At 30.1% G+C, this 13,943-nt stretch overlaps 1 protein-coding gene across 6 annotated transcripts in view; it reads left to right on the top strand.

The window, feature by feature from the left end:
• The window catches only part of LOC127734481 (FERM domain-containing protein 5-like), a 57,555-nt gene that overhangs the window by 31,309 nt on the left and 12,303 nt on the right, over nt 1-13,943 (top strand). For 3 of the 6 annotated variants that reach the window (XM_052244377.1, XM_052244376.1, XM_052244374.1), the window contains 7 exons: nt 1,766-1,886; nt 2,718-2,805; nt 3,149-3,237; nt 4,276-4,339; nt 4,684-4,710; nt 7,299-7,334; nt 12,568-12,656. In XM_052244377.1, the coding sequence (XP_052100337.1) occupies nt 1,766-1,886; nt 2,718-2,805; nt 3,149-3,237; nt 4,276-4,339; nt 4,684-4,710; nt 7,299-7,334; nt 12,568-12,656 (514 nt within the window). Of the gene's footprint in view, nt 1-1,765; nt 1,887-2,717; nt 2,806-3,148; nt 3,238-4,275; nt 4,340-4,683; nt 4,711-7,298; nt 7,335-10,266; nt 10,291-12,567; nt 12,657-13,943 lie in introns of all 6 variants that reach the window. The other 3 variants (XM_052244379.1, XM_052244378.1, XM_052244375.1) reach the window with 2 other exon arrangements.

Genomic DNA, 13,943 nt, shown 5'->3' with positions numbered 1-13,943 from the left:
GTTGCATGTTGCATCCATTGTCAGGTTCTCAGGTTGACAATAACTAGGGGTGTTTCCAGCCCCCCCCCCCCCCCCCCCCCCATTAGACCATGAGTTTTCCCACCATATGCTGCTGTAATATACCTTGATAGGCCGCTGTTTGGTCTCCACCGATAAAATGAAGGTTTCATGTTGTCTTGACTGATTGAATGATGCTTGACTAGGCAAGTGTCAATATTTTATTGTTCTTTGTAATCTGAGAATGTCTGTCACAGCTGTTCAAGTCAAAATAGAGTTTCTGATGTATTATAATTATCAGATTCTGTCAGTGAACACTGCGCTAGCCTTGCTTCATTAGGTCATTTTAGCTGTATTGAACAGACTGCTGAAAGTTATGACAACTTCCTTTTTCTTTTTTAAACTGTCCTCAAATTGATTAGCCTCAATATAGGGATGCTTCAAGCGGTCCCACTTGAAGTTTGAAATATTGTGTAAAAGTAAAAATTGAATATGGATATCTTGTTGGTAACATCATACCTGATGGTCCAGAACTTTGATGGTCCATAGTATTAACAGTCTGCTGAAAAGTTTCCAGAATTATTGTGTTCTGTTCCAATGACAACTGAAGATGACATTGTCTAGCAACCTACCAAATAGGACTCAAATGTTGATTTTCAATTATTTGTAAGGACAAGGGAGCAACCTGTTCCTTAAAATAATAACTGTAATAGTCTGAAACTGATTGAAACTTGAAATGCTTTTTACTTAAATTTGTGTTTTTTTGTGTTTTTTTTTAAGTAATGCCTGGTTTCTTATCAAGTTAAGTCAATTGCAAGTTTTTTGCATTAAGTGATATGTTTAATGTATGAATTATATCCTTGACTTCAGTTCTATAAATATATATGGATCAATTGTGATTGTGTATTTTATTTGAAAAAGTTTGTATTGATATTCTGTCTCAGGAGAAATACAAATGATTGCTTTATTGGTTTGCATCCTTTGTTGCTCCTAGTGGCTATATATATTGCTCAATACAATGTTGAAACAGTAGATGTTTATTATAGCCATAAAATTGTAATAATTGCTTACCGATGTAAATTTTGCCACCTTTTGTGGAAAGTAATTTGTAAATGTAATAATGAGAGCATCTGTGTTATTAATCAAGTGGTATAGATCATTTAGTACAATGTTTATTGATTTTAATAAGTAAATTAAGTATTGATAGGGTAAAAGTTTATTTCAAGGATAAAGTTTGCACTTGTTAGGTTGAGAAAGATAAATAGTTTGAAAACAAGTTCACTTAGGGGCCTAATTTTGTAGAGGGGTGGACAAAAAAAAACATTAGTCTCCACTTCTACTATTTTGCAATGAGAAGGAAACGTTTTTACGTTGACTTGTTTACATATGATGGTCAGAAGTGTTGGTAGGGACAAATTGTAGAAACTTCTCCTCCCCTTCAAACACACACTGTAACGTAAGATCCTGAAACACATATATTGCCTTGCCTATGATAATAGAGGGGCGTTAGGTTTTTTTGGTCTGTCAGTCAGTAAACATGTTTAAACAATTTCCAAATTGAACTGAGTCTAAAAATGTTAATAAATTTAATAGATACTATCATATATTACCATCATATACTGCATCAACACCAAATGCAAAGCGCATTTAAAAAAAACTGTTAAAACTTTGAAGGCTGTCAGTTTAGTCTTTATTTTTAAAATAATGGCAGATGGTGACAGGACTAATAATATGATATAATTACTATCTTTTTGTTTTCTTTTATTAGCTGAAGTTGGAGATTATGATCCCCAGGACCATCCACAAGGATATGTTACAGAGTTTAAAATGTTACCTAAACAGAACTCTAGACAAGAAGAACAGATCATGGAACTTCATAAAACACTTAGGTAAAATATTGTGTGGTGTTTCGTGTAGCACTTGGGTATATTATCATGATTATAGCAAGGTCACTTTTTAACTTCATAAAACATTTGGGTAAAGTATGATGAGACTTTTTCATACTTTGAGATAATCGCATATGAAAAACACAAGTCTTAGATACTTTGAGATAATAGCACAAGAAAAACACAAGTCTTAGAAAGTAGTTGAATAACATAAGGACTTCTTGTATAATTCATTATTAAGATAGTACTTGATCAAATTGAAACATCAAAGACAGGTTGTGTGCAGTCCATGCAAATGCATTTGTGAAAGCTGTTTGTACTTTTGGTTTGAGCAGGTTCAAAGTCATTTGTATAAAATACATTTGTGCATAATAGACCATGATGTGATACTGCTAAGTGGGGAATTTTTTTCCTCTCTTAAATTTGATCTTTCAGGAAGACAATTTTAATTAAATGACTAGAAAAAGGTAAAAATAAAACCGTGCATACAGGTTTGACCTTTGAAATCGTAATTTAATGTCCTTGAAAATAAACCACTTTACAGTATGAGTTTAAAAGCTATTGTTACATGTATTATTGTTAATGATTCAAAATCTTTTGGAGATCATATGACACTTAGCTTACGTTGGAATGTCTCTCTTATTGTCTCAGACACTATACAATCACTTTTTAGGCAATACCTTTTGTGCAAGTGGTTGGATACCAAGACTTGATAAAATTCGCTTCAGAATTGTCAATTTGAAAATCTGATAATGAGCATGTTTTTAAAAGTTTATAGATGTTATAAATGTCCAGTTTTCAGCTTATCAAAAGAATATGTATATTGTTTTACAGTGGACAAGTTCCAGCAGAGGCTGAGTCTAATTTCCTGAGGAAAGCTTCCACTCTGGATACATATGGTGTAGATCCACATCAAGTCAAGGTACTATACTGCCTAGGGCCAAATCTGAAATGACATCTGAAAACACAAACATTCCATAAGTTTTTCTTTTCTTACTTTCACAGTCATGGCTCATAATGAAAGTTTACTATTTAAAATTTGTATCTTTGATATCTGAATTTTTATTGCAGTTACATTTTGTTTTTCAAACATTAGGGGAACAAGAATTAAAAAAAAAAATCACAATTTAAATTCAATATCAGATTAAATTGCTTAAATAATATTTGATTTTCCACTGATGGTGTAAAATCCAGAAAGATGAAGTTTATAAATTTTGTTACATGTTTAAAAATACCCTTGTATTCAGATTATGTACATTTTTCAGGATCAGAAGGGGACATCACTCTATCTTGGTGTCACACACCAAGGTATCATGACATTCCATGGCAGTAGACGTACACAGTTATATAAATGGTATGAGAAACATTTTAGTGACATTTTTTATGTCCCATTTATGGGCATTATGTTTTTCGGTCTGTGCGTCCGATCATTGGTTCGTCCGCCTGTTCGTCTGTCCTGCTTCAGGTTAAAGTTTTTGGTCTATCAGGTTATAGATTTTGGTCAAGGTAGTTTTTGATGAAGTTGAAGTCCAATCAACTTGAAACTTAGTACACATGTTCCCTATGATATGATCTTTCTAATTTTAAATCAAATTAGAATTTTGAACCCATTTTCAGGGTCCACTGAACATAGAAAAGGATAGTGCGAGTGGGGCATCCGTGTACTATGGACACATTCTTGTTTAAAAAAATCATGCTACTCTGTATTTTGCTATTCAGGCCACATAAGCCTCAGTTAAAAGAATGTATTTAGCATTTCTTGAAGATAAATTTACAGATGTTGTCTGAATGATTCAACGTTTAAAAATCAATGATGATTAATAAATGCAGTGCTAAGGAAAAAGAAGGCTGATCTACTTGAAAACACTGATATCTGATTCACAAATTTTAATGTGCTAACTGGAGTCATTATTTCATGATAAAATGTAATTTGTAACTTAAATAATAAATTTGATAAAGTAATTGTAAATTGATTAATTATTAAAAGAAAAAGCTGAAATTGTACTTTAATTGCATGTTTATTTACAGTAATTGTTATTGTAATTCAATTATTTAATTTCAAAGTCTTTGTTGCTGAATTTGTTTGAAACCGTTGATATGGTAACTTAATTATTGTATTTGAAATGGTGAAAAACTACAATATTTGACAGTATGAATGTATGAACTCACAAAATTTGAAGACATCAAATAAAAGCATTAAGTTTTGTACAAATATGATTTTCAATTGAATGAAACTAGTTCATCTCTCTAAGAATTATTAAGAAACAACTAAATGTGTATCTCTCTGCAATTTGTCCTTGTATGGGCATAATCTGAAATGATCATGAAGGTTTGATTGTCACACATACATGTAACAACATGGTTTATCATTACTCTTTTTCAAATATTACAGGCCACAGATAAAGAGAATTATTTTTGAAGGGAAGATGTTTATTTTACATGTCAGTACTACTGAGGTAAGTGATTTTAAACCAGACTTGCAAATAGAAAGCTAGTTGTACACTACATGCTAAAACATAAGCTTTGATCCCTTATCATATAAATTCCCTTTTATCAAGAGCTAAACGTTAAGAGAAATATTGCATATTGTTTTACTATATTTTCGTGTTATATATATATACAAGTATAACTAGTATTGCAAGATATAATTTGATTGTTTACACTTTCTAAATGTGTTTTTCCATTAGCCACAGTGTGCACACTGACAACAGAACAAAAGCATAAGCATGGATATATATTTTACAGCTGACCTGTAATTGTTTTTCTTGATTGTTGTATTGTTTTGATTTTCTTTTTAAAGGATGAAGATCAAGATAAATCAAAGAAGGTGAATGTTTGTTTTAACGTTTCTTTACTAACGGCTTTGACTATATTTTACTGCTGTAGACTCTCTCGAATAGTCCTGAATTATTTATACAAAATATTTATAAGGAAATTATGTATAGAACACCTATATTAGAAGTAAATATATAAACAAAACTGTGTTAGAAAAGAATTTAAAAATATTTTATAACTATGAATTTAAAAATATTTTATAACTATGAATTTAAAAATATTTTATAACTATGTGTAGTCCAAATTTCTGATGAATATAGATATTTAATTTCATATTTTCTCATTGTGAATGTGCAGTGCATGTTAAAAATTATTTTTTTTAATAATTGATAGGCAGTTGTTAAAAAATATGGTAATCTATTATCAGTTTATAATCTGAAATTACTAATTGCCAGATCATAACTAAATTTAAAGTGTGTACACCATGCTAAGAAGGGACTGTTTTCAAGAGATCTGTGGAAAGTAATGCAGTACAAATGTTCTACTTAAGATAATGCACAAAAAATTTCTGAATTTATATGTGCCTCATAGCCAAAAGAAAAGTTTGAAGCTTTTAATATATAGAATATCATCATGTTAATTAGAAGTTAATGGTTAAAAAAATGTGTATAGAGGACATCATTTAGATTTATGTATAGTCCTGTAAATCTCCAGCATATTGCTGATGAAAAAAAGATATTTTGTATTCTATTTACCAAATACTATCCACAGGAACATAGTGAGGCAAGTTTGAAATGTTTCATTTTTTAACAATTTTCTCAGATGCATGAAATGGGCAACAAATTAGGCCCAAATAATGCTAGTTGCCAAATTTGTTGTAATGAGTGAAGGGAACACATAATTGATCAGTTGTAACAGGCTTATAATATAACCCTGCTTAGATAAGCATTTGAACTTAAAATGGCATGGTAAAAATCCTTGTTGAAAGTATTAACATAATGTATGTTTTTTTTAATTTATATTTAAAAAAAGGATTTTTTAATTATTTTTGTTTGCTTTAACTGTTGATGTTATAATAGAACTATTATTTTCTATGAAGGTTTATATATTTTTTTTCATATTATAAGTTGCCAAAGTTGGCATTTATACCTCCAAAAAATTTGTGTATCCCTAAATTCTAAAAGTTTGCTTTGATCTTTTTTTTGTGATAATATTTTATACCACCCTACTCGAGTGATATGTGTTTTTCTCAGTCATGTAGAAAGAGTGTATGACGTCATAAACCTACTCCATTGATGTTGCCAAAAAAAACAACAATAAACAGATTATAAATAGTATTTCAAATTTGAAGATATTTCTTGGCTACTTCTCATCTCAGGGCTGTCACCCTTCCATGAGATTGTAGCTGTGAAACACCTTCTGGTTTGAAAAACTATCAATATATATATAATTTTCACATTTTTCCCTGTGATATCCTTGTTTTTGTATTACTAATATGGCAAAGTGTGTACGCCATACTTATGTGTACTGTTTCCAGCATTAGTGTCCGTAATTGATGAAGTTTGATTTTTGTATGTCATTTTATTAGCATGGACATAGCTTATTTCCAAGGAGAATATTTGGCTCTACCCCTCAATCATGGTTTATTGACTTTGGAACTTTCGCATAGTTTACATGATAATCTTTGTCATAGGTCTTTTTTTTTGGAACAAGTAGTGTTGTTGATAATATTTTTTATGCAGTTGCTTTATCATTAGCACATCTCATTTCCACAGAGATATTGAAATCTGCCTCTTAGTCAGTGTTCATTGACATTCAAAACTATTGCATAGTGTACATATTAAAGTTTGTGACGAGGTCAGTTAAAGGGGAAACACTAAATGGTATGTCATTGATATTTAGTATGCAGTTGTATTTGCATTTGCAAACCTATTTCCATGGAGATTATTTATATGAAAAAAGGAGGTGTAGTGTTTGTCAGTCATACAGTTTTGCCATACATTTCACTTTCAACATTCACTATATGCCAACAAAATTGACATTTATCTGTGTCAACTGTTTATTTAGATTTTAGCCTGATATTGTGACCTCTGTTGCTCTTCAATTGTATCTCTATTTTTTTTATACCCTATTTCATAGGCTGTATATGTGATTAAAAGAACCCTAAAGGCATTTTTTCCATGTTGGCCTTTGTATCATACCTCAATCCATATTTGACCTCTGGCTGAAGCCCTCAGTCAGATATTGGAGCCAAGGTTAATATCAGGGCTGATACAGAAAATACCATGTAATAGTCTATGATTATCTAACTATGTGGCATTAATCAGTCCTGTAAAAAGATATTTCTTTATAGCAGCAATATATGAACCTTCTTTTTAAGAATACTGTAAATTCAGAAATTATTGCGATGTTTTTAATAATGCGAATAATGAGACTGGCTGAGTATCACAATAAAAAGAACTTGTATTATGATATCTTTTACATATATATGTATGCTGATTCTTCCGAAATCGCAATAATTAATCTCGCATTTTTGCCCTCTCTTCAAAAATCCCTATTATAAATGCTCGCAATAATTTCTAAATTTACAGTATAACTGTTGTCATGTTCATACTAACACTTTAATGTATTTATTTGTAGCTAACTAATGCCTATCTCTGTACAGGGCCAACAGAAGTAAATTATAATTTTGTCACCAGTCGATTTTCTTGCATGTTTTCCTTCTAGACCTTTCTTGTGGTTTATTTTATAAACAGGGTTTATTCTGTGGTTTACTTTGTAAACGGGGTTTATTTATCCTGCTGATTCTTGTGAAGGTTTTTTTGCATTATTAGTTTAACTTTTTTTTTACGTTTCTCTTGCTTACAAAAAATATAGCAAAATACAAGTATATTTTTTGCAATTTATACTTCTGAAAAAATCTATAAGTGTAGATTTTCTGTCAATTCATAACCAATAATCATGTGCTTACATTAATACATAAGTACAGATGTGTACCTTATGTCCATTTGGACTTGATAGCTGCGTTTTAAGATGAAATTTATGTCAGCTTATAAGTAAAAACTAAGATTTAATTTATAGCAGCTGATGTGTAAAATTAGAGTGTTATTTATGGTAGCCTATGGTTTATTGGAGGCCTTACCATATTTTTGTTAAAAGTGAGTGAAAAGTAGCAAATGAGGTGTAAACATTTAGAACATTCAGAGCCTACCCATTGTACAGCTGAAGATTATATAGTTCATATTGTATATTAAACATCAATCAACTTTAAATTTAAAGATAATATTGATTGATCAAAGTATTCTTAAATTCCAGTGGCAAACTGGCAGTTAAGCAATTAAAGAATATTTGGTTTGTTTGCAGTTAAAGAAATTATAGCACTGTAATACTGTACATACTTAAATATTCAAAGTAGTTTTATATTCACTGTGAGTGATCATCACCAATATTGAAATTTTGCCAGGTAAAGGAGATGGACATATTACATTTAAGAAATGAATGCTTCTTTTTGTAATTTTATTGGGGTGTAAAAGTGTTGACCGAAGCACATTTTGTATGTAGCGCAGAAGCGCTTCATTCTAAAAATGTGTGCACGATCAACACTTTTACACCCCAATAAAATTACATAAAGAAGCATTCATTTCTTATAATTACATTTTTATGCTAATAAGATCATGAAAAAAAGTTTTATCAAGTTTTTCTTTTGTTTACCTGTGCACTTTTTTATGTTGATAATATCTATGTCCGTCGTCCACATGTCGGACAATAACTCAAAAACGCTTTAACCAATTTGCATGAAACTTTGGTGAATTGTTTATATCTATTGACGTGAGCTCCCTTTTGTTTTTTTATAAATTTTAGATTTTAGGTTTCTGAGTTATGGGGGTTTTATTAATTGAAAAAGGGGGATTTTCCAGTTTTCAGCCAATAACTCAAAACACTTTCACCAATTTGCAAGAAACTTTGGTGAATTGTTTATAATTATTGACATGAGCTCCCTTTCGATTTTTATAAATTTTTGATTTTACGTTTCCAAGTTGTGGGGTTTTATTCATTAAAAAAGGGGGATTTTCCAGTTTTCGGACAATAACTCAAAAATGCTTTCAGCAGTTTTGCATGAAAATTTGGTGAATTGTTTAAATCTATTGACGTAAGCTCCCTTTTGATTTTTATAAATTTAAGATTTTACTTTTCCGAGTTATAGGATTTTTTTCATAAAAAGGGGTGATTTTCCAGTTTTAAGACAATATCTTTAAAGTTCTTTGAGCAGTTTTCGTGAAACTTTGGTGACTGGTTTATATCTATGAAGATAACCTCCCTTTAGTTTTTGTAAATTTCTGATATGACATTGAGAAGATATTGAACTTTATTCTTTGAAAATGGGCGTATCATGCGCTCATGGCGCAGCTGTTTATTGTAGAAGCACCTGTCATCACGAATGTAACATTTCATTTTGATATGAAGGTTAATTTTTGAATGACACACGATTGTTGTTAGCCAATCAAATTAACGAATTCTCGTGAAACATAGATGTAATGTAATTATACACATATAAACATGAAAATGTAAAAAAAAAAAAAAAACTTGATAGATTTCTTACAATTTTTTTTAAGAAAATCTGGTAGAATAAAAAATGTGTACACTTTAAGCAACAAATAGTATGGTGCTAGACATTGTATTTTGTTGGTTATGGCAATTCTAAATTCAAAATTTAATGCTGTATTTATTTGCTCTTAGTTTTTTAATTTCTAATTAATATTACGGATTTATTTTGTTAAATCTCGCCATTTACATAAAGATTTTAAATGAAGAATTAAAAATCTGCATCAATCTAAGTTATCCACAATCTCATCAGTTTAGTATCAGCATTTGTTTGCAGACCGTTGCCCTGTAAGCCACATCATGCATACAAATTACTGTTATCCATACATTATAGAAATTCATAAATTACTTTTTTTTTCCCCATATACATGTATTCTAGAGTTCGTAAATTACCTTTTTCCATTTTTTTCCATATATTATGGAGTTCATAAATTTTATTTTTTGCATACATTATGTAAATTCATACATTACTTTTTTGATACTTTATGGAAATTCAAAAAGCTATTTTTTTTTTATATGATCCATTTATTATTATGTCATATCACTCACTGAATATATAATTGAAAAAGAAAAGATGCCAGTTTAAAAATAAAACCTTTTTAGTATTTTAAAATAACTTTTTCTCCATGTTTTATGACAAGTAACAGAAAGCTATTGAAATTGAAAAATTGTTTTCCTTAAAAAAAAAATTGGAAAGGTTTGTAAAAGTACTATAATGTCTCCTTAAAATTGTTTAGACTTTCTAAAGTTCTAATTTTTAAAATTCTGAAACAAATGTTATTCAGCTTCTTTTCAATAAGAATAGGAGACAATTGAATTATTTCAAGCCTAGAATTGAAAAAAAAATAATCATGCAATGGTCAGCGACCCCACAATAAAAAGCAAGTAGAATCGCAACTTGTAGATATCATAGTTTCTTATGTTGATAATATCTATGTTGCTGATACTTTTTAAGTATTAACATTTTTTTCCTAAAAATACTTAATTATAACCTTTGTGTTGATAGAGATACAGTTTGGGCAGAAAAACGGTAAATTTTTGCTACAATGTACATGATAGCTTTTGTATAACCTTTATGGCTTGATATAGTCTGTAATTTCATGTATACATTCATGCACTATTTACAAGTTTCAGTTAAATATTGTGTATTTTGAGCTTCTTGACAGTAACTGTTGTGATGATATACAATTTTGAAAAAGAATGTTTGTATTTAATCATTACATCATTTTGGGCACATATTAGGTTTCTAAAGCTGGACAAATTCTGTCGTTATCCTTTTCTTGACTTTCTTTTCTATAAAATTTCTTTTTTAATGTACATTTTTTAGGGATATTTTCCCCCCCATCTTTTTGATTCATTCATTCAGGCACACATTTGCATGACATTTTACTTTTATCTAGTTAAATAGCAAACAGTTAGAAGTTCTGTGCTGAGCTTTCATTTGGCATCTTTACTAGAAATAAACTTTTAGCTGGTCTATTTGCAATTTTAAAACAGGTCAAAATGCTTGAGATACTGCACAATAAAAAAGTGGGCAATCAGTTACATTTTAACACTAGACAAATTACAAATAACTAGGATGAGAAATAAATGAGATAGTTATCATTGAGATACCAATCAAAAGACACAAATAAAAAAAACATAAAATCTAGTTTACTATACAGTCTTCAACCAAACAACACAAGTACACTGCTATATAAAATCTAGTTTACTATACAGTCTTCAACGGAACAACACAAGTACACTGCTATATAAAATCTAGTTTACTATACAGTCTTCAACCAAACAACACAAGTACACTGTATATAAAATCTAGTTTACTATACAGTCTTCAACTAAACAACACAAGTACACAAAATATAACTTCTTGATTACTATACAGTCTTCAACCAAACAACACAAGTACACAAAATATAACATCTTGATTACTATACAGTCTTCAACCAAACAACACAAGTACACAAAATATAACATCTTGATTACGATACAGCCTTCAACCAAACAACACAAGTACACAAAATATAACATCTTGATTACGATACAGCCTTCAACCAAACAAGACAAGTACACAAAAAATAAAATCTTGATTACCATACAGTATTAAAATAAACAACATAAATACACAAAAAATAAAATCTTGATTACCATACAGTATTCCATCAAACAACACAAGTACACTGAATATAAAATCTAGATTACGATACAGCCTTCAACCAAACAAGACAAGTACACAAAAAATAAAATCTTGATTACCATACAGTATTCCATCAAACAACACAAGTACACTGAATATAAAATCTAGATTACGATACAACCTTCAACCAAACAATACAAGTACACAAAATATAAAATCTTGATTACCATACAGTATTCCATCAAACAACACAAGTACACTGAATATAAAATCTAGATTACAATACAGCCTTCAACCAAACAAGACAAGTACACACAAAATAAAATCTTGATTACCATACAGACTTTAACAATGAAAAATTACCCATGATATGATAAACTATTTAAACTGCCTTGAGTCCACACAACTTGAGTTCCATGATCTGAATACAAAATTCTAAATGTACAAAGAATTAAAAGAGAGTCAGAACATACTCTCTTCTTAATCTGCATCACTGCTATTCAAACAGTTTATAGTAAGCTTTAGCTGAACCGTTCAATCAAAAAAATGCATCTATAGTATAGTCACATGGTCTATAAGCTTATTTATATTTCTAATACAAGTAATATGTGCTATCTATATACAAAGTTCATGAAGCTTATAGTTAGCCAAAGCATGAAGCAACAGGGTGACATGATGGCTCATTCACCGTATCATTGCATACTGAATAAAAGTCTAATGTATTTATTTTAGTAAGAGCATATAACTGACTGGGAAAAAATTACTGATTTGTTGAAGTCTAATGGTTTTAATTTATGCATTGTAGATGATTTGTTAGCTTTTATTATTTTTTATTAAAATTATTTTACTTGGACAACACGTTGGAATAGAGGAAGAAGAAAAATTGTAGACAAATGGAATAATTTACTTACAAATATAAGCACAGTCAAACGACACTGCAGGTGTTTTTGTTTTGTTTTTTATTTTGACATCCTGTCATTGAATGTGACTATGTTTAATTATTTCAACAGCATATTTTTTAATCTTTTGTTATAATTTTGATGATTATTGTTCTATTTAAGGTTTTAGACACTATATACACAGTTATTCAAGTTCAAATATTTATTTTCCAATACTTTGTACATGTTATAAAATAACATTGGTTATATTAAATGAATATGTGAATCTTTTCAGAAACAGGCTCCAGTCGGATACAAATGTACCACAGCAGCTGCATCTAAATACCTGTGGAGATGTGCCGTAGAACAACAACTCTTCTTTACGTGAGTTATTATAGTAGAATAATATATATGATAAAATAATGAGTATTACCAATAAATATCAGACACCACAGACACTATACCAAGTTGAAAAAAATATCACAAAAATTGAAAGATTCTCTGAAAAGAAAAATATGAGGGCTAGATAGGTTTATTAGGTGTATGAAGAAATTTATAAGGGTTAAGGTTTATTAGTTGCATGAAGAAATTTATAAAGGTTTAACTTGCATATGAATGAAATGATATAGACAAATAAACAAGACTTAGTGTCTGTACCATAATTATGTCAAGCTTAAAATCCCCCCAGAATTTTGACAAATTGTGAATAAAATATCAGAGACTACTAAAGATCTGCCATCAATATCAGATTTTTATACAGCCACAAAAAATTTTGCGGTCGTATATTGGTATCACGTCGTCGTCCAAAGACAGTTGGATTCCGGACAATAACTTTAGTATAATTAAATAGAAATCTATGAAATTTAAACACAAGGTTTATAACCACAAAAGGAAGGTTGGGATTGATTTTGGGGGATATGGTCCTAACAGTTTAAGAATTAGGGGCCAAAAAGGGGTCCAAATAAGCATTTTTCTAGTTTCCAGACAATAATTGTGGAGCGGTGTATGGATCTCTCTGAAATTATACCACAAGTTTCCATACATGAAACGGATGGTTAGGATTTGCTTTGGGGGGGTTATGGCTCAAACTGTTTAGGAATTAGGGGCAAAAAAGGGGGAAAAACAAGGGTTTCCTGGTTAATGGACAATTAAGACAATTTAAAAGCAATGTAAGGGAGGTAATCCAAACGCAAAGTTTTGATTATCCCTTACACTGCTCTTAAATTATGTATAAAGAAAGAAACTCAATTTTCCAAAGAAAAAAATTGGGGGTCACAATTTATTTTGCTAATTCTTTGTATATAGTCTGATAACAGATTTATTAAGTATTGCACAACAGCACAGTGTATTGCACAACAGCAACAAAATCTTCAATTGAATATAAATTCAAATCATACAACCAATTTCAAGTTCTTTGACTACATTTATTCTGTGTGAGAAACCTATAATGTGTCAAATATTTAATTACAATACAAATTCAGACCTGTATCAAGCTTGAATATTGTGTCCATTTTTGCCCCAACTGTTCAGGGTTGTACCTCTGCGGTCGTATCCAGCTGCGCTCTGCAAAGCAATTTATTTAAGAGACAAAAATTATTTTTTATTCATTGTACAGGTGTGCATAATTATTTGATTGATTGATTGATTGTTGGTTGCTTAATACCCAGTGGA

The sequence above is a fragment of the Mytilus californianus genome, unplaced genomic scaffold, assembly GCF_021869535.1.
Source record: "Mytilus californianus isolate M0D057914Y unplaced genomic scaffold, xbMytCali1.0.p SCAF_3, whole genome shotgun sequence".
Lineage (NCBI taxonomy): Eukaryota > Metazoa > Mollusca > Bivalvia > Mytilida > Mytilidae > Mytilus > Mytilus californianus.
The sequence above is the reverse complement of the archived record's forward strand: the minus strand, read 5'-3'. Positions and strand labels throughout refer to the sequence as shown.